General features: G+C 49.5%; 1 protein-coding gene and 1 pseudogene across 1 annotated transcript; both read right to left on the reverse strand.

The window, feature by feature from the left end:
• LOC128347572 (zinc finger protein 850-like) overlaps positions 1-19,649 on the reverse strand; it is a 75,683-nt pseudogene that overhangs the window by 15,887 nt on the left and 40,147 nt on the right.
• Positions 3,681-5,710, reverse strand: LOC128347560 (zinc finger and SCAN domain-containing protein 23-like). The gene is made up of 3 exons (XM_053302519.1): positions 5,389-5,710; positions 4,202-4,680; positions 3,681-3,993 (listed from the first exon to the last, which is right to left on the reverse strand). Exons 2-3 carry the CDS (start codon positions 4,616-4,618, stop codon positions 3,769-3,771), a joined length of 642 nt encoding a protein of 213 aa, XP_053158494.1. The 5' UTR covers positions 4,619-4,680; positions 5,389-5,710; the 3' UTR covers positions 3,681-3,768.

Consider the following 19,649-nt stretch of genomic DNA (forward strand, 5'->3'; position numbering starts at 1 on the left):
TCTTCCCAGATACTCTGAAAATAATGAAAGGATATGCAGAGTAAACTGTGTCACTGCTTGGAATATATTTTAGTATTTCAGAAAGACAGTTAAAATGAGAGAAAGGGAGCAAGAAACTCCCAGTGGGCCTTAATACTAAGGATTTCACACTGATTCAAAGACAAACTCACCATTAATAGGCATATTGTTAAGACACCACATTTAACTCACTTATCACAAGAAGCAAAGTAAGAGCAAATGAATATAATCCTAGCTCATAAGCTTCAGCTCTGTATTCAGAAGCCCTGATTCTCTGTACATAGTGCCAAACTGAATATGTGTACAGTGACTTATACTATATTAAATTAATTTTTTTAACCTTTAGCCCCTTCGGGACGCTTCCTATAGGCCGTGGGAGGGAGGAATCTGCAAAGGTTACCCCTCCCACCACTGGCCTCTAGGGCCTCACAGAGACCATCTGAGCATGTGCTGTGGCCATTTAAAAGAAAAAAAAATTTTAATGGCTGCTGAAAACAAAATGGCCACTGTGCATGCTCAAATGGCCTCTGTGAGGCCTGGCATGGCCTAGGGCCTCACAGAGGCCATTTGAGCATGTGCAGTGGCCATTTTGTTTTCAGCAGCCATTAAAAAAAAAAATTAAGAATTTGCGCCCCCCCTTTAAGTGGCACCCAGGGCACGTGCCCTGCCTGCCCTACCCTAGATACGCCCCTGGTATCAGCCAAAGCTGTTACAAAACACCGCTGGCCACCGTCTCAACCTGAGACACCAGGGTGAGGCCTGGATGCAAAAGCATCCCCAGACTGTGTACCTGTTCTTTCTGGGGAAGTGTGTACCCCATCCAGAACTGGCAGATCAAAACTGTATTCGGAGTCCCTACCCCACACAATAAGAACCTCCATCTTATCTGGATTCAGTCTCAGTTTGTTGACCTCATCCAGCCCATTACTGCTGCCTCCAGGCAAGCATTTTTTTTAATTATTATGTATTTATTACATTGCTATACTACCCTATCCAAAAGCTCTGAGGGCTATTATGGAATCACAATGGATTCACCTTTAGGGAGCTTATGCCTTTGCTTGATGAAGGTGACATAGATAAATATATTTGAGTGTCATCAGCATATTGATAACCCTGCACCAAATCTCCTGATTGCCTCTTCCAATGGTTTCATGTAGATGTTAAAGAGCATTGGAGACAGTATGGAGCCCTTCATGTTTGAAAGAACAACAGTCTCCAAGGGACACCATCTGGAATCTGCCGGAGTGGAACCACTGCAAAACAGTGCCTCTCATTCCCATCTCCCTCAGACATTCCAGAAGGATACTATGTTTGATAGTATCAAAGGTCTCCAAGAGAGTCAAAAGAGTCACCCTCCCTCTGTCAATTCCTAGAGGTAGTAATGGGCTGGATGAGGGGTAACAATTTACATAGCAAAAAATAATAATGGTGGGGGAAGGCGCTCCAATGGTTACGAGAGGAAAAGACACAATAGAGTCACCAAGAGCTGCCACAGGAACACATACGATCCTGGGACAAAGAAGCCAATCTCTGTCCTCCTGTTAAATATCTGAATGCCAACCGTTTCAAAGGTTTTTCCTTGCCCAGTTAGGCAGATTAAAGCCTTCACAGCCCTCACAGCAGTAGTTTTGACAGAGGCCAAAGGAAAAAGAGATGGTTTCACACCCAGGGGCACATGGAGCAGACAAAGGTGATCTGTTCATTCCCTGTCCTCCCCCCGCCCCCAATAATCCCTTCCCTACTTGATCTGGTTGCACTGAAGCCTCTTCTGCTCCACCAGCAGGAAGAGATGGCCGAGAATCCATTGGACAAGTCATTCTAGAACCTGCGAATCATACAAGAGTGATGGAAAGATGTTGGTGAATGAAACAGAGACAACAGAGAGAGGGGGGGAGAGAGAGAGAGAGAGAGAGAGAGAGAAAGAGAGAGAGAGAGAGTCTTCATGTTGGCTTGATGCACAATTCAAAATAAGGATTTTGATGCACATGACAGTTTTGAGTTGAAAACTGCCATTATATATTTTTAAACTGTGGGAGAGACTGGAGAAAAGTGTTCCGCCTGCACGCACACAGCCAAAACAAATACTATGGGAAGCATGAAAGCAGGGCTAGGAGTTAGATGGCCTCCCTCCATTATGTACATCTGGCAGGAAAAAGGGCGCGCGATGAAAGGAGAATGAGGACAGGGGAGAGTTGAGGGGAGAATTGTAGGGGATGTTCCCTTCCTCGATGATTTTCTTCAAGCAAAGATGCGTAATTCCAGGTGTTAATTCCAGGTGTTCCCCTTCCAGAAAAGGCAGGCAAATGCCTTTTCTGGAGCAGCGAGTCACACAATGGAACAACCTTGCCTCTCATCTGTCCAAACCAGATCTCCTCTCTGGGGACGCTCCTGGCCTCAACCTCTGCATGAGCTCCATTGAGAGCAGCACTACAGAAAACCCATACAGACATGACAAAAACTTTTGATGAAGGCACAGAAGTGCATTTCAGAGGGTCAGGAGTGTGTGGAAGGTCTCTTTCCCGCAGGCCAAATCCTCCAACTTGGGGGGCAGGAATCTACACAGATCATACACACTTATCTGCCCCAATAATCTAGGGAGTGAATGGCATTCACTTCCTAAAAGCCTGCGTACAGGCATGGACTGGATGAGGAATAACAAATTGAAGCTGAAACCAAGCAAGATGGAGGTGCCCATTATAGGGGATTGGAATTTAAGGGATGAGTTAGATCTTTCCGTGCTTGACAGGGTTACACTCCCCCAGAAGGAACAGGTACGCAGCTTGGGAGTGCTCTTAGTTCCAGGCTAAGTTCCCTAGAATCTGAGGTGGAGATTATGGCCAGGAGCGCTTTCTATCAACTTTGGCTGATTCGACAGCTGCATCCATCTCTTGAAGAGAACAGTCTCAAAACAGTGGTGCATCAGTGGGTAACCTCCAGGCTCAACTATTGCAATGCGCTCTACGTGGGGCTGCCTTTGTACATAGTTCGGAAACTTCAGTTAGTTCAAAATGCGGCAGTCAGACTGGCTCTGGGGTAACCTAGAGAGACCATATTATGCCTGTTTTAAAACAGTTGCATTGGCTATCAATATGTTTCCGGAGAAAATACAAAGTGCAAAATACATGGCTTTTACCTTTAAAGCCATGAATGGCTGGCTATCTTAGAGAGCGCCTTCTTCTGTATGATCCCCATCACACGTTGAGGTCATCTGGAGAGCTCCGTCTCCAGATACCACCCGTACATCTGATGGTGACTCAGAGCCAGGCCTTCTCTGTAGCTGTTCCTGGCCTATGGAATGCACTCCTGGCAGATATCCACAGTTTAGGCTCGCTGTTGACCTTTAAGAGAGCCCTAAAAACTTATTTGTTTGGCCTGGTCCTCCAAGGTTTTAGATTGTTTTTAAATATTTTAATTGGTTTTATATGGATTTGAATTGTTTTAAAATGGTTTTTATATTGTTTTAAGCAGTGTATTTTAAATAGTGTTTGTTGTTATGTCTTTTTAAACTTGAGAGCTGTTGGGAACACTGGCCCACCCCAGGCTGTCATCAGGAAAGGGAGACTGTTGGGAAAGATGCCAGCCTGGAGAATTGATGATTTCCAATAATGATTCATTGTTTATGCACGTTTTCTGTTTTTGTACACGTTTATTTCTAAGCTCCATGCAATAAAATGTGTCTCCGCAGAGTCTCTGCAGATACAGGTGCGGATATATAAATCCTGAAACACTTTACATAAAATTTGCAAGGGGCTAGAAGGCAGCATCCTCTTCAAATGGACTCAACATGTATTTTGATGACATTTGAGCAAGAGGGAGATCGAAAGGATGTCTGACCCATCGCTCCTTACCCAGCCAGGTGGCAGCTCGGCCAACTTCCTGTGAAGTCCACCTGGATAGCGGCCCCTGCTTGGCATCCAATGGAGCCCTCTCTGCCACAGAGAAATCAGGAGATGCTTCAGACAATGGTCCTGGAATCTGAAAGAGATCCCAGACAGGGGACAGGGAGAGGAAGAGATTAGGATGGGGAATGGTGTAGAACAAGGCCTGAGGAGGAGTCGGCTGGGAGAGTCAGCTCCTCGAGGGATTCTCCAGTTGCCTTTTTGGACAACTAGTGGCTTCCTCCAGGATCACCTGGCTCACATTCTAGGCCTGTTGCAACGCCCAGGATGAACCACTCTCCCACCTGTTGCTTTTCCTGCTGCTTCTCCTCCTCTGCCTGGCTCAGAAGGAAACCTTCTGCCAGGGCCACCGCCTGCGAACTGGTCTCTGCTCCACATTCCCTGACCCAGCTCTCCATCTTCGGGGGTAGGGTCGTCAGGAACTGCTCCAGGACCACCAGGTCCAGGATCTGATTTTTCGTGTGTCTTTCTGGCATCAGCCACTGACAGCAAAGATTATGCAGCTGGCTGCAAATCTCTCGGGGCCCCTTGGCATCCTGGTAGCAGAACTGCCTGAAGCGCTGGCATTGTACATCTGGGCTCAGGTAGCCTTCGCTCAAGATCTTCTGTGTGGTCCTTTCCCAGAATCCTCCACTGCTCACAGCCTGGGTGGCATCAGGGCCATTTCCTGCATAGAGGCCAGCAAAAGTTTTCCTTCCCATCTTCAGTCAGTCTGTTAGGCTGAAGGTTTCTGACAGCCAGATTCCACCTCTTGGACCTTTTTCTATTTGTACAAAAAAGAGACAAATGCCAGGAGTCAAAGAGAAAGTAGAGAAAGAAAGTGAGGGGGGGGGGGCAGAGAACAAAGCCTTCAGTGCAATGCAGCCTCCATTTCTTTGGTTGAACTCCAAGAACTCCCAAGCCTTCCTCCTCTTCTGGGCTTTCTTTCAGCCCCCTCACCCCACAGCTGCATTTGCTCCACTCTCTTTCCTCTCCAACACTCCTAGTCCAGACCTCTCCCTCCTTTACTCCTCCACTTGTCAGTGGTTCCTTTGGCCAAGTCCCAAATAGACAATCCTGAGCTAGATGAACCAGAGCTTTGACTCAGAAGGCAACTTCTTCAATATTCTTCAGCTGCCTCTTAGGGCACATGAAAATAGCTTGAAGAAGAACTGAGTCAACCCAGGGGAGCTCCTGGCTACTGAGAAGAGGGAAGAACCCCGCCTCTCTGCCCCAAACTGGGGAATATGAGAGGGGTGAGCAACACAGAGCATCTTCCGATGGGGTGAAAGGGACAGGGGTGGGGAGTTCAAGGTTCTTCCCAGGTCTACCTCAACAGAGCTCAAATTTGCTCCTCTACGCCGAGCCCCACTTTGTTCTCTCCCCTCCTGCTGCGCCCCCCCCCCCCATTCCTTGACCACTTGGTATTTCCCACCAGCCCTCCCCGGGTCCCATCCGGGTTCCCTCCCTCCAAACACAGGGCGGGACTCACTCAGCAGTTCGCCCTCACCCCGCAAGGGTTGAGAAGTTGCACCCCACGCCACGCCGCGAGAGCTTCACTTCCTCCTTGAACGGGCTTCAGGCAGCAGCTCCGGATTTTAGTCCATGCAGCAGCATTCCCAGCTAGGCAACCCTAAAGCGGATCCAACAGGAAATCACAAGGGGTGCCTGCCCAGCCCAGCATAGCTGTAGCCTAGCATGAAAAGCTGCACACACTGAAATCCGGAGCAGTGAATTTGGGGACACGTAGTTCCGTGAGTGACTACAACGATCGATCCGCTCATGCAACGAACTACATGTCCCAACATGCACTGCTCTGGATTTTGGTACCTGCTTGCACTTCAAGGTAGGCTCCACCTCTGGAGGGAGGGGGGAATTGCACTTTCAAAACACGAGCAGCTGCAGGGAAGGAATGCACAGTAGTTTGGGGGAAAGCAGTCCCCCTCTGGCAGCCGCAAAAGGAAGATGCCGTCTGTTGTCTTCTGCTCCCAGAGACGGGTGAGGGAAGGCAGGGAAAGGGCGGAGGATGGGAAGTGCGCCCAGGAAGGCTGCAGCGAGAGAGACTAGAGTTGGGAGGGATTTTAATAGTGGCTCGTCCTCCTCACTGCTTCCAGCGCGACCCACTTGCTCCTCGCCCCCATAAAGGTCAAGTGTGCCTGGTGTCGATTTAGACTCCTGGCGCCCACAGAGCCCCGTGGTTGTCCTTGGCAGAATACAGGAGGGGTGTACCATTGCCTCCTCTCCGCACCGTGTGAGATGATGCCTTTCAGCATCTTCCTGTATCGCTGCTGCCCAATACTAGCGGGTATTCGAACCGGCAACCTTCTGCTTGTTAGTCAAAGCATTTCCAGGCTGCACCATTTAAAGTGACCTCACTGCCACTACTCCCTGGAATTTTCACAGGGGGTTTCAGCTCACCCTGGCAGCCCGATTTGCCCCTCTGCACCCAGTAAGAACATCAGAACAGTTCTGCTGGATCAGGCCCAAGGCCCATCTAGTCCAGCATCCTGTTTCACACAGTGCCCCCCCCCCCACGCATGCCGCTGGGAGCCTACAGCTTCCAAGTGGCTGTTCCAGTACACGGAGGCACCTCCTGTCATCTCCTGCAGACCCATCACTCTTCTTTCAACTATGGGTCCGTAGGTAACACAGGGGGCAATGCTGGGATTTCAGAAGCTGCCTGGAGGAGACCAGAAGCAGACAGACAGCACCTGGGCAAGGGAAGCCTCCTCCAGGCACCCTCCCCTCTGTGATCTGCTCTTTCTATTATTCATTTTTATTCTCACAATATGTTTTTTAAAATGTGCAACCAGATACAATGTTCAGTTAAGGGGGGGGCAGTTATCAAAGAACATTGGAGCATGCAAAAGTTGTATGTTGTCAGAGAGAAAGAGGGAAAATGAGAAAGTCCAGGCTCCTCTAGAACCCGAACTGTGTCTGTTTTTCCCCTCATTGCCAAAAATGCTCCTCGCAGACTTCACTGTGGTTCTGAAACACGCCCAGTCTTGAGAATCTCACACAGATACACACACTCCATATGGGTAGGCTTCTAAATATCATGGCATGTGACCCTGTGACCCTAGACAACAAAGTATGTGTGCACGGACAAGGAGAACCAGGAGTGTGTGTTGGAGTGGCGCTTGCTATGCCTGCCAGTTATATTAACAACATTGCAATGTGCAGGGCTGAATTTTCCTATTAAGGACTGGCCACAACAGAGTTGATTATGAATGACTAGTAATTTTTAGCCCGTTGTAATAACGGGCGCTAGCCTTAAGGGGAAAAGAGATTTATTTACGGCCCCGCCCCCCAAGTGCGGCCGCAAGCGGGCCAAGTCCTTTCCTGTTCGGCCACGGCAGCTACTGCCACCTCTTGCTGAGGCCGCGGCCGCCATCGGGGCTAGTCGCCCCGCCACCGCCTCACCCGCACTCTCGGTGGCGTCGCAGCCGCCGCCAACGGGGCCAGTCGCCCCGCCGCGGCCACAACTACCTTTGGCCGAGGCCGCGGCTCCGCCGCCGCCTCGGCCACACTCTCCTCCTGCCGTTGGCGGTGGCCGCTTCTCCTTGGCCCGCCACTTCTGCTCCTCCCGGCCCTCTCGCCGTAACGGCGGCGGCCGCCATCGGAGCCAGTCGCTCCGCCGCGGCCACCGCCTGGTCCAACATGGCCGCCCGTCTCTGGGCGGCCGTATCTTTTTCGCCCGATCTGGGCATGCGCTTTGCGCATGCCCAGAACGGGCGAAAAAGACACGGGCGGCACGCCCGCACGCCCAAGGCTTTTATGGTAGAGGATTATTGCGTATGAGTTATTAATTAACTTACCCGCGTATAGTTTTTGTTTGTATTTTATATATTTTAAATCACATTTGTTTCATATTTCTATCTTAAAATGTTTAATTATCATTTTTATTGTATGTTTTTTAACTTTTGTAAACCGCCTTGGAATTGTTTTTAATGAAAGGCGATATATAAACTTAACAATTTTTAAAAATGTACAAAGTACTGCATTCCTGGCAACACTTTGCTCTCCAAAGTTTGGGTTCTGAAACAGCATTTTTGTGATTAAAAGTGTCCCCTTAATAAATGGCCAGAGCCAGTGTCATCATCCGCATAATCCAGCATTGATCGGGGCCTTTAAGAGAGGGGCTATTCCCAACATTGGCTTTCATGCAGATTATGTTACTCACCAGCAGTCTTACTGAAATCCACAGGCCTATTCATTTCATTGGGGGTACTCTGCTTAACAAGGGGGACAATTCATGCTTGCTGCCACAAGACCAGCTCTCCTGCTCTCCTCTTGATGGATGAGATCACCATTGCAGGAAGGGATGAGGTGATGGGGAAGTGGGGATGGATAGCAAATCTGAACCTCAGCCAAAGCTTTTCAAGATCACTCGCAATTTCCCTCCAAAACAGATCATTTGTTTTGCTAGTAGGAGGTTCTAATGCAGGGAGAGGAGAGGAAAGCTGGTCTCATGGTAGCAAGTATGACTTGTCCGCGTAGCTAAGCAGGGTCCACCCTGGTTACATTTGAAAGGGAGACTAGAAGTATAAGCACTGTGAGGTAACCCTTTAGGGCATGGAGCCGCTCAAGGAAGTGCAGAAGGTTTCAAGTTCCCTCCCTGGCTTCGCCGAGATAGGGCTGAGAGAGATTCCTGCCTGCAACCTTGGAGAAGCTGCTGCCAGTCTGTGAAGACAATACTGATAGATAGACCAATGGTCTGACTCAGTATATGGCAGCTTCCTATATTCCTAGAGCCTGGACTGCAATGTGGAGAGGAGGAAGCTCTAAACCAGCTTGTAAAAAGCTTATCTTGTGGGTCAGTTGTCTGCAAGGCCCATGTGTTTGAAAATTTCTCTGTAACAGCACTTTTTCAGTTCTGCTGGGGAATGCAGATGCAGCTATGGGAAGTTTCCCTTGAATGCTTTAGTACACAAATAGAAAAATGATAGGTGGGGGAAGTTGAACTACTGGTACATTGGGAGGAGAGCAAGTATGCAATTACTTTCCAAATATGGGCTACATATTCCATACAGTACTTCTCTATACTTGCTGCATGGGGTGTGTATGTAAATCCAACTAGGACGCCTTTTCAACTCTGCTAACTGAGCAAAGAGGCACCTTTTTATAGTGGTGATTCTCTTTATTGAGTAGAAGGAGAACAACTGACCCTATCCAACCCCAGTGGCTGTTGCTGGTGTCTAACTTATCTTTCTTTTTTAAGATTATGAGCCCTTTGGGGTTAGGGAGCCATTTTATTTATTTATTTAATATTCCCTATGTAAACCGCTTCAGGAGCTTGTGTTAAAGAGCTGTATATAAATTAATATATATCATCAGCGTCATATTCATGATCATGTGAATTCCTCATCATGTCAGTTGGTGACTCTCTTCTCTGGGGGCTCAGATTTTCCCTCACTTTGCAATCCTTCGGATCAAACCATTGATTGATCAGGCAACCCTTTAATATGACTTGCACCAGGAGAGTTGGGCTTGCTCCTTCCAGAAAGCCAATGGCAATAGGGGCTAGCCTGTAAAGCATTATGGGGGTCATGTGTTCTGTGTTAGCTCTGGTCATTTCCAAAAATAGCTTCATTTTGGCACAGCTGCATCAGAAATGATGACGGTCATTTCTATTATCTTCTATATAATTATTTCTCGAAGACGGTCCTGGAATCTGCGTGGGGATGCCTGGCAACCTCTCGCGAGGGTTCCAGCCTTTGGGCGGGAGAAAGTGCCGCGCGAGCGAGGAGGCAAGAGGCGGCGGAGGAGAGGAGTTTGGCTGCTTCGGGAGCAGCAGGGAACATAGGAAGCTGCCATATACTGAGTCAGACCATTGGTCTATCTAGCTCACTAGTGTCTCCACAGACTGGCAGCGGCTTCTCCAAGGTTGCAAGCAGGAATCTCTCTCGGCCCTATCTTGGAGAAGCCAGGGAGGGAACTTGAAATCTTCTGCTCTTCCCAGAGTGGCTTCATCCCCTGAGGGGAATATCTTGCGGTGCTCACACATCAAGTCTCCCATTCAGATACAACCAGGGCAGACCCTGCTTAGCTATGGGGACAAGTCATGCTTGCTACTACAAGACCAGCTCTCCTCTCCTAAGAGGAGTTGGGCGGCTGGCTGGCGACCACTTTGGGGAGCCCAAAGGAATTTGGTGGCTGGGGGCAAAACACTGAGCAGCAGCAGGGAGTTGGGCGGCGGGGGGCGTTCAGTGGTGTGGGCTGCTCCAGGAAGCGGCACGGAGTTTGGGGGCTGGGGGCGGCTGGCTGTGTGAGACAGGAGGCGGTTGCTATACTGAGGTTGGCCGCCTGCCGCACCCACCGGAGGAGAGATGGAGACTTCGGGAGCTGTAGAAACTGGCAGACAGTTGGCTGAACGGGCGGGGAGGAGCGCAAAGAACACGGTGTGGGGGGCAGAACAAGGGAGCACTCTGCAAAAGCCCCTTCCGTTGGCTGCCCTGCCGCCCAAATGACAGGTTGGGCGGCCCCGAGACCCCAGAACAAAAGCACATGGCCCTCCCACCACACACTCAAGGGAGGGGGGATTACTGGGGCTTCAGGAAAGCAGTCAGCGGGCTTCTCCACACTCTTCGGAGAAGGGGAAAAGGTGGAGCTGGGCAAGAAGTCAGGAGGCCGGCGGAGGGAGGGGGACACACACTGGCATGGGTGATTAGAGGGATGTGTCTGTGCTGACTCTCTCTCAGACTGAAGGTGAGCTGGTCTTGTGCTAGCAAGCATGACTTGTCCCCTTAGCTAAGCAGGGTCCGCCCCTTGGTTGCATATGCATGGGAGACTTGACGTTTGAGCACTGTGAGAGATTCCCCTCAGGGGATGGAGCCGCTCTGGGAAGTGCAACTAGGTCCCAAGTTCCCTCCCCGGCATCTCCAATATAGGACAAGATTTTTTTTTTTATTGAACCAACAAACTACCAAAGCATACAGTACATTGCCAAAGCACAATTATATACAAAGTGGTTGTTTGTACATGATATATCTACAAAGATTTACACACAAGGATTTGGAAAACCACAAGGTTATGAGGTATATACAGGCAGTACTGTAACTCGGGGGGGGGGGGATTTCAAGGTACATCAGGTAATGGGGTTTTTTTTATGTCCAACGTCCATTTCCACAATTTGTGCCATTGCTGTTTAGAAGAGATACTCTTGTCTTTTTGCACATAACCATACAAACTTTTCCAGCAGAGATTTACTGTCTCATCTGCTAAGAGAGATTCCTGCCTGCAACCTTGGAGAAGCCGCTGCCAGTCTGTGTAGACAATACTGAGCTAGACCGACCAATGGTCTGACTCAGTATATGGCAGCTCCCTATGTTCCTTTGAATAGTGCCAGTGAGGCTCCAAAACAAAAGCACATGGACCTTCCTCACACTCAAGGGAGGGGGGGTTACTGGGGTTTCAGAAGAGCAGTGGAGCTGAGAATGCATGCCAACTGCCTTCTGAATCTCTCTCTCTCAGCACTTACACCCACACAAGCCCCTGTGCACTCAGAGGGGGCCATGCAATTGCAGCATTTCCAGGCAGCACCCTTCTTAGGGGTCTAAGGAGAGAGGGCAGCCAGCACCTGTGTGCAGGGGCTTGAGAAACAACCCACAGGAGGGAAGGAGGGAGAAAGAGGGAAAGAGAGAAAGAAACAGAGAAAAAGAAAGAAGGGGGAGAAAGAAACAGAGAGAGAGAGAAGGGAGGGCAAAAGAAAGATGGGAAGAGAGAGGGGAGGAGAGAGAGAGAGAGAAAGGAGGGGGCAGAGAATAAGCAAGAAGGGAGAGGAGGAAATGGGGGGGGGCAGAAAAAGAAAAAGAACGTAAGAAAACACGAAGGGGAAGAGAGAGCCAATGTGTTATTTGGAGACCTAAAAAAGGAGGAAAGGAAATCTGGAGACTGTTGGAGTAGGAGCAAGGGGCTGAATGACACATGGATGCCAGAGTTGTGGGAATGGCATGTTGAAAGCAATGGAATGGAGGAGGATGAGCAGGAGAAGGGCTCAGGTAAGGGTGGGGAGGTCTCTGGGGTAAGGGGGCTGTGGCAGGGCCAGGGGGAACAATAAAGTACTAGCGCACAGATGCTCTGTGCAAGGTCAGCTAGTTATGTATTATTACTATAATTATCACCATCCCATAACAATAGTTCTCCGGGTGGCTCACAAAATAAAGAATACAATACAACACAACACAGTTCAACCAAATATGTGATTTAAAATGCATTAAAGCAACACAGAGACTACAATTAAAAATACTGCTTAAAACAGGCATTTTTAAAAGCCTCCCTGAACAAGAAAGGTTCAAGTGACGCATGGGTGACATTCCCTAAGACACCTTTCCGACAGAATCTATCCTCTGAGCTTTTCAAAGGCTGTCAACATTTTAGTGACCTGCAAATGAAATCAATACTTCTTTTTCATAATGCTCTGTGGGAGATGCTTGAGATGTACACAAGCGGAACGAACAACCAGTTTAGTAGATCTGAATACAGGAAAAACTAGGGATTTGGATTTCTTTGCCACATGTGACACCAAGGGAGTGGTATATGCAATAAGATGTGCATGTCCTAAATTATATATAGGCAAGAGTGTGCAAAAAATTAGATCAAGGATTTTGGAGCATAAATCAAGAATTAGAACGAGACATTGTGAATGAATCACTTTCATTCCAATGGAACTGTGAATGGGAATGCGTTGCTGTACAATGATGAGAAGAGTTCTTTTCACCTTACCCAGTTGGTGTTGAACCTTGCTTGTGGAGTATCTGGACTATAAAGATAAAGAACTGTTTTGATCACACCGAAGTGCTATAGAGGATTATATATGTTCTGTAAGATATTTTGCAACATTTGTATGTATTTCGTTTCATAGAATTGGTGTGTCATTTCTGTTCAGATATGTGTACCATATAAAATTGGGGTTGATTTTTTTGAGCATTCCTATGCTAGTTCATTTAGTCACGTTGTGCTATTCATCTATCTGGTTTATATATCACTTGGCTCCTGTTTGAGTTAGTAAAAATTCAAAAGCATTTCTGGCATGTGGCTGACAAAGGCATCAGTCAATTGAATTGCAGGGCTGCAGGGAAAATGCTTAACAGGACTCTGGTATTCCCAACTGAATGAAAGGTTTGGAATAAATTAACCAAAGACTCCAAGCTCTTTCCTAGGAGGACAGGAACTGTGGGAATTCCTAAGTCCAGGAGCCTATCATGAGCCCCAGAGAAGGGCTGACCCACACCTTTCCCTAATCTAAGAGCCATCTCTAAAACAATGCCAGCTTCGCCAGTGGAAGGACTCACTCAATCAGGCACATGGGCAGAGCAAGGAAAGGCGATTGGCAGAGGCTTCCCATGCCCAAAAGGCCTGGCTTTGCAGAACTCTTCACAGATCTCACTGTCCAACAAAGCAGTTTGGAGTTGAAGAATCAGACTCGACCATTTGAGCACAACCACTCCAAAACAATGGGAGGAAAACAAGGGCCTTCTCCCAGAGGCCAAAAGGCCTGAGGCCTTCATCTGCATGCTGCTTCCGAGATCTCTTTGGAGATTAAGGCAAGATAGATCTCCTAGAGCTGATTGAAACACATTGTGGTTGCAGCCCTGCTCTCTTCTTTGCAGGGGTGGATCTAACAATGAAGTTCTGTGTGCTCTACAGATGGGCCAATCAAGGGGAACCAATGCACGAACGCCGGTCCTGCCATTTGCTGCCTCTACCACAGGCCCCACACTATTTGGCACCTCCCTCCCACCACTGGCCTCCTTGCGCAGGAGCCAAGTGGTGACATCGTTACACCACGTTGCCGCTGGCACAAGGAAGTGAGTGGAGGCCCGTGGTGTGCAACTGGCCAATGGCTGTGATGATGGGTGAAATGAGGCCAATGGTGGGGTGAGTGGAGACAGTAGTGGAGGCAGCAGTGGCCCAAGGAGATATGTAAACACAGCCAAGGTTGCTATTCCATTGCTGCTTTTTTCCAGGAATGCCTCCAAACAAAAGCTCTTCCCACACTCCAAGTTACCACCAGCAATTATAAATACATTTATATCATTTCACCAGCATGAAGTTTTTGATGAGAAGTCAGGTTTGTGCTGTGTCTACTCTGAACTCCTTTCCAAATTCCAAACATGTATATGGTTCCTCCCCAGTGTGAACCCTTTGGTGTGAAGTGAGGGAATCAGCTCGACTGTAGCCCTTTCCACACTCCAAGCATTGATATGGTTTCTCTCCTGTGTGGATCCTTTGGTGTGAAGTGAGATGTGCCCTTTGACTGTAGCCCTTTCCACACTCCAAGCATTTATATGGTTTCTCTCCTGTGTGGATCCTTTGGTGTGAAGTCAGGCTTGTGCTGTGACCGAAGCCCTTACCACACTGCAAGCATTTATATGGTTTCTCTCCTGTGTGAATCCTTTGATGTACAGTAAGAACAGAACTACGATTGAAGCTTTTTCCACACTCCAAGCATTTATATGGTTTCTCACCTGTGTGGATCCTTAGATGTACAGTGAGTTTTGCCCTTTTCCTGAAGCCCTTTCCGCACTGCAAGCATTTATATGGTTTCTCTCCTGTGTGGATCCTTAGATGTACAGTGAGTTTTTCCCTTTGCCTGAAGGCCTTTCCGCACTCCAAGCATTTATATGGTTTCTCACCTGTGTGAATCGTTAGATGTACAGTGAGTTTTGCCCTTTGCCTGAAGCCCTTTCCGCACTCCAAGCATTTATATGGTTTCTCTCCTGTGTGAATCCTTTGGTGTGAAGTTAGGTTTGTGCTTTGTCTGAAGCCCTTACCACACACCAAGCATTTATATGGTTTCTCTCCTGTGTGAATCCTTTGATGTTCAGTGAGACTTGAACTTTGATTGAAGCTTTTCCCACACTCCAAGCATTTATATGGTTTCTCTCCTGTGTGAATCCTTTGATGTTCAGTGAGACCTGAACTTTGACTGAAGCTTTTTCCACACTCCAAGCATTTATATGGTTTCTCTCCTGTGTGAATCCGTTGATGTACAGTGAGATTATCCCTTTGACTGAAGCCCTTTCCACACTCCAAACATGTATATGGTTTTTCTCCTGTGTGAATCCGTTGATGTACAGTGAGTTTTGACTTCTGACTGAAGCCCTTTCCACACTCCAAGCATGTATATGGCTTCCCTCCTGTGTGGATTCTTTGATGTTGACTGAGAATTCCTCTCTTGCTGAAGCTTTTCCCACATTCCATGCATTTGTGTGCTTTCTCCTCTGAATGCATTTCCCCTGGAAGTTGAAGGCTGCATTCAGAACTGAAGCTCCTCCTGTTGAAAGGGAAAAGAGTCTTCTTTCCCCCCTGGATTGTGACTGTATGAAATTCACCATGCTGTGAATCCGGGGATCCATTCCTCTTCTTCTGTTTGACTTCTGTTTTTATTCTTTGCTCTTCTCTCTTTGTCCTTCCAACACCTCCCAACAATCCTCTGTGGGGTTTCCCCTCATTCTCACTCTCCCAACTGGCACCTGCTGGAATGAAGAGAGAAAACTGATCAGGGCTGAGATAGTCAAGGGGCCTCACATCCATGAACAAGCCCCAGTTACGAGACATCTTGATGGCAGAACATAACAGCCAGACTGCTCTGTATTACTGAGACACAGTTGTGGGCTGCCCAGGGTGAAGAATGATTTGGCACCCTCCAGTTCAGCAGACAGAAAAACGAGATATCTAGAATGAACTTATAGATGTATTTACTTGGCAGTTTAAATGAACACAATAAAGATTGCTGAAGTTCTACCCCTGCTACCTGTCCTGGGAGCTGCTCGTGAGAGGAGTGGCTTTTGGGGCTTGCAAGCTTAAAAGCAAGGAGGCTCACTAAAGTGGTAGCTGTTGGTGTGGCCGTCAGGCTGCCTGTAGGCAGCCGCCAAAGGGGGCCAGCCTTTGGGGCTGGGGGGTTGGGTTGGGCCAGGCCTTTTGCAGATATGTGTCTGGGCTCTCTTGAGTGGGATGGTGCTGAGGGTGTGCCTGGCAGTTCGAGGGCTGCTATTACTGTAGTGGTGGGGAATAGAAGAATCGGCGCTGGCAGAGCAGCTGGCCATTACAGGGGAAGGGAAATCAGTAATTTAGTAACTGTTTCCACTTCCAACTGCTCTGTCAACTCTCAGGCCTCGGGGAGCACCTCCAACGACCCACAGAATCTGGCCTTGCTCCTCTGCAATGCCAGGTCAGTTCAGAATAAGACCAAAATTGTCCACGATTTGATCGTGGATGAGGGAGCTGACCTAGCATGTATAACTGAGAACTGGTTGGGGGAGGCGAGTGGTCCAGTGTGGGCTCAGCTTCTCTCACCAGGTTCCTCTGTCATGGAGCAGGCCAGGGGAAGTGGGCCATAAGAATACCATTTCCCTTACCAGGGCCCCTGTGAGACAGCTGACTTATATTGAGTGCATATTTTTGAGGCTGGGAACTAGGCATAGATTGGGGTTTCTGTTGGTGTACCGTCCACCCCGCTGCCCAACTGACTCCCTAACTGAGCTGACGGAGCTGGTTGCGGAGTTGGTGTTGGAGTCTCCTAGACTTTTTGTGCTGGGGGACTTCAATATCCACTTTGGGGCTGGCTTGTCTGGTGCGGCTCAGGAGTTCATAGCGGTCATGACAACTATGGGCCTATCCCAATTAGTTTCTGAACCAACTCATGTTGCCAGCCATGCACTCGATTTGGTCTTTTGTTTGGATCAGGGGGGTGTTCCGTAGGTGGGGGATCCAGTGGTTTCCCCATTGTCATGGACGGACCACTACCTGGTTAAGGTTGGTCTCACAGCCGCAATCCCCCCCTGCAGGGGTGGTGGACCTATTAGGATGGTCTGTCCAAAAAGGCTGCTTGACCCAGTGGGATTTCAAAAGGCCTTGGAGGATTTTGACGTTGGTGCGGTCAGTGATTCTGTCGATGCCCTGGTGGGAACCTGCAACAGGGAACTCAACAGTAGATACGACTAGTAATTTTAAGCCCGTTAAAATAACGGGCGCTAGTGACCCGCTGCCGCCGTTTCTCCCCTCCTCGCGGTTGGTCCGGACCCGCCGCCTTCGCCATTGCTTTCCTGCGGCCGGGCCGGACCCGCTTTTGGCTCCTCTGGCCTTTCTGCGGGCCGTCCAGACCAGCCGCCGCTTCTGGCCTCCTGGCAGGGCGGAGAGTTCCACCGCCACCGCCAAGAGTGCCGGCCGCCCCCGCCATCGTTCCCTTCCCTGTGGCCGGTCTGGACCCACCGCCGCCGCCCCTGCTCTTTTCGGCGGGCGGGCCAGACCCGCCGCCACCTCTCCTATCCCCGCGGCCGGGCGGGTCCCGCCGCCGCCTCCGCGCGGCCAGTCTGGACCCGCTGTCGGCACCTCTGGCCTTCCTGCGGGCCGTCCGTACCCGCCGCCACCCGATGCCCCTGGTTTTTTCGGCGGGCGGGCCAGCCCCACCGCCGCCTCTCCTATCCCTGCGGCCGGGCTGGAACCGCCGCCGCCGCCGCCACCTCTGCCCTCCCCGTGGCCGCCTCTGGCCTTTCCGCGGCCGGGCAAACAACCTGCCAACATGGCTCCCTGGTGCCAGCAGTCATGTCTCCTTCGGCTGTTCTGGGCATGTGCGCTGCGCATGCCCAGAACAGCCGAGGGAGACATGGACGCAGACACCAGCCTTAGCGAACACGGACGGACACGCCAGGCACTTTATTATATAGGATTGCTCCTAAGCGTCCCTTCCGACCTGCTGCAAAAATGGCCCCTTGGTATACTGAGGAGCTGTGGGGGCTGAAGCAGTTGGGTAGGCGACTAGAGCGCAAGTGGAGGAGAACCCAGTTCGAATCTGACAGGATTCAGCATGTGGCCCATTTGAAGGCTTATGCGGTGGCAATGCACGCAGCGAAAAAGTGATTCTGGTCTGCACGCATTGCGGCTGCAGGTTCACGCTCAGTGGAGCTATCCCGGGATGTGAGGAGTTTGGTTTCTGCTCCTTCTACTTCCAGTCAGTCCCTGGAGTTGCTCTGCTGTCATGCCTTTAATGGGTTCTTTGCGAATAAGATCTCTTGTATTCGGGCCGACTTGGACTCCACTATTTCTGCAAGGTCTATGGAGGAGGTGTCCAGCGATCCCTCTTGCAATATTTGATTGGATCAGTTTCAATCTGTGACTCCTGAGAATGTGGACAAGCTACTTGGGGCGGTGCGGCCTACCACCTGTTCTCTGGATCCTTGTCTGACTTGGCTGCTTCTATCTAAGAAGGGAGATTGTTGGAGGTAGCCTAGTTAATATCATAAATGCATCGCTGAGGAAGGGTAGGGTGCCGCCCTGTCTGAAGGAGGCAATGATTAGACCACCTTTAAAGAAGCCTTCCCTGGACCCCTTAGCGATGGATAGTTACAGGCCAATCTCCAATCTCCCTTGGTTGGGCAAGGTGATTGAGAGGGTGGTGGCCGACCAGCTCCAGGCAGTCTTGGAGAAAACTGATTATCTAGATCCATTTCAAACTGGCTTTAGTGCTGGCTATGAGGTTGAGACAGCCTTGGTCGGCCTGATGGATGACCTTTACTGGGGAATCGACAGAGGGAGTGTGACTCTGCTGGTTCTCTCGGCGGCATTCGATACCATCGACCATGGTATCCTTCTGGATCGCCTGGGGGAGCTGGGGATAGGGGGCACTGCCTTGCAGTGGTTCCGTTCCTATCTCTCGGATAGATTCCAGATAGTGGAGCTCGGTTACAGTTGCTTCTCAAAATGGGAGCTGTTATATGGTGTCCCTCAGGGCTAAATTCTGCCATCAATGTTTTTTAAAAAAAAACATTTTCTTAAACATTTTATATCCTTCTCTTTCTCCAAGGAGCCCAGAGCAGTGTACTACATACTTAGGTTTTTAATTAGTTTTGTAATTAGTAATGTTAACCTGGTTTTCAAGGTTTTAATTGTTCTGATAGCTTAATTGTTTTTAAGATGTTTTTTAATTGGTGTTTATTTAAATTTCTGTTTTAATTATTATTGGTTTTAATGGTTTCTGTTTTTAATTGTAAACCGCCCTGAGCCATTTTGGAAGGGCGGTATAAAAACCGAATGAATAAATAAATAAATAAATAATAAAGAGAAAAACAAGCAGATTAGAACCAACTTTTACACATATCGAAAGAATAATAACCGAGCATGAATCTAAAATAAATAAAAACAATTTTAATGCATATCTAAATAATAAAGAACAACGTTGTTGTTATTGTCACACACTACATAAATGTCTGAGTAATCGTCTGGGCTAGGCAGGGGGCAGGTCTACCAATGGCAGCTACTCCATGCCAGAGCATCAGTCACACTTGGTCCCTCCTACTCTTCAACTCATCATCATCATCATCATCATCTATATATACAGCTGAGCTGGGTACAGAGCATCTGTGCCTCCAGCCGACCCAGCCACCGCCCCGGGTCAGCCCACAGCTGCCTCTTCTGGAGGCCGGACCAGGGCCAGGCCGGCCTGCCGCCACCTACGGCCTCCTCCTCCAAGCGGCTGGGCCAGGCTGGTCCTCCACTGCCTCCTCCAGCCAACCGGCGGCTGGGCCAGGGCCAGGCCAGCCCACTACGGCTGAGCCAGGGCCAGGCCAGCCCGCCATCTCCTCCCGGTGGGCGCCTGGTCCAGGTTGGCCCACCGCTGCCTTTTCCAGCGGCCAGACTGCCGCTACCTACGGCCTCCTCTGCACCTCCGGCCGGCCCAGCCACCGCCGCTGTTCTCCCCCCCCCACACACACACACCAGCATGCCTGGCTACTCCGCCCCACCCGTTGCCGC

The sequence above is a fragment of the Hemicordylus capensis genome, chromosome 2, assembly GCF_027244095.1.
Source record: "Hemicordylus capensis ecotype Gifberg chromosome 2, rHemCap1.1.pri, whole genome shotgun sequence".
Classification (NCBI taxonomy): Eukaryota; Metazoa; Chordata; class Lepidosauria; order Squamata; family Cordylidae; genus Hemicordylus; species Hemicordylus capensis.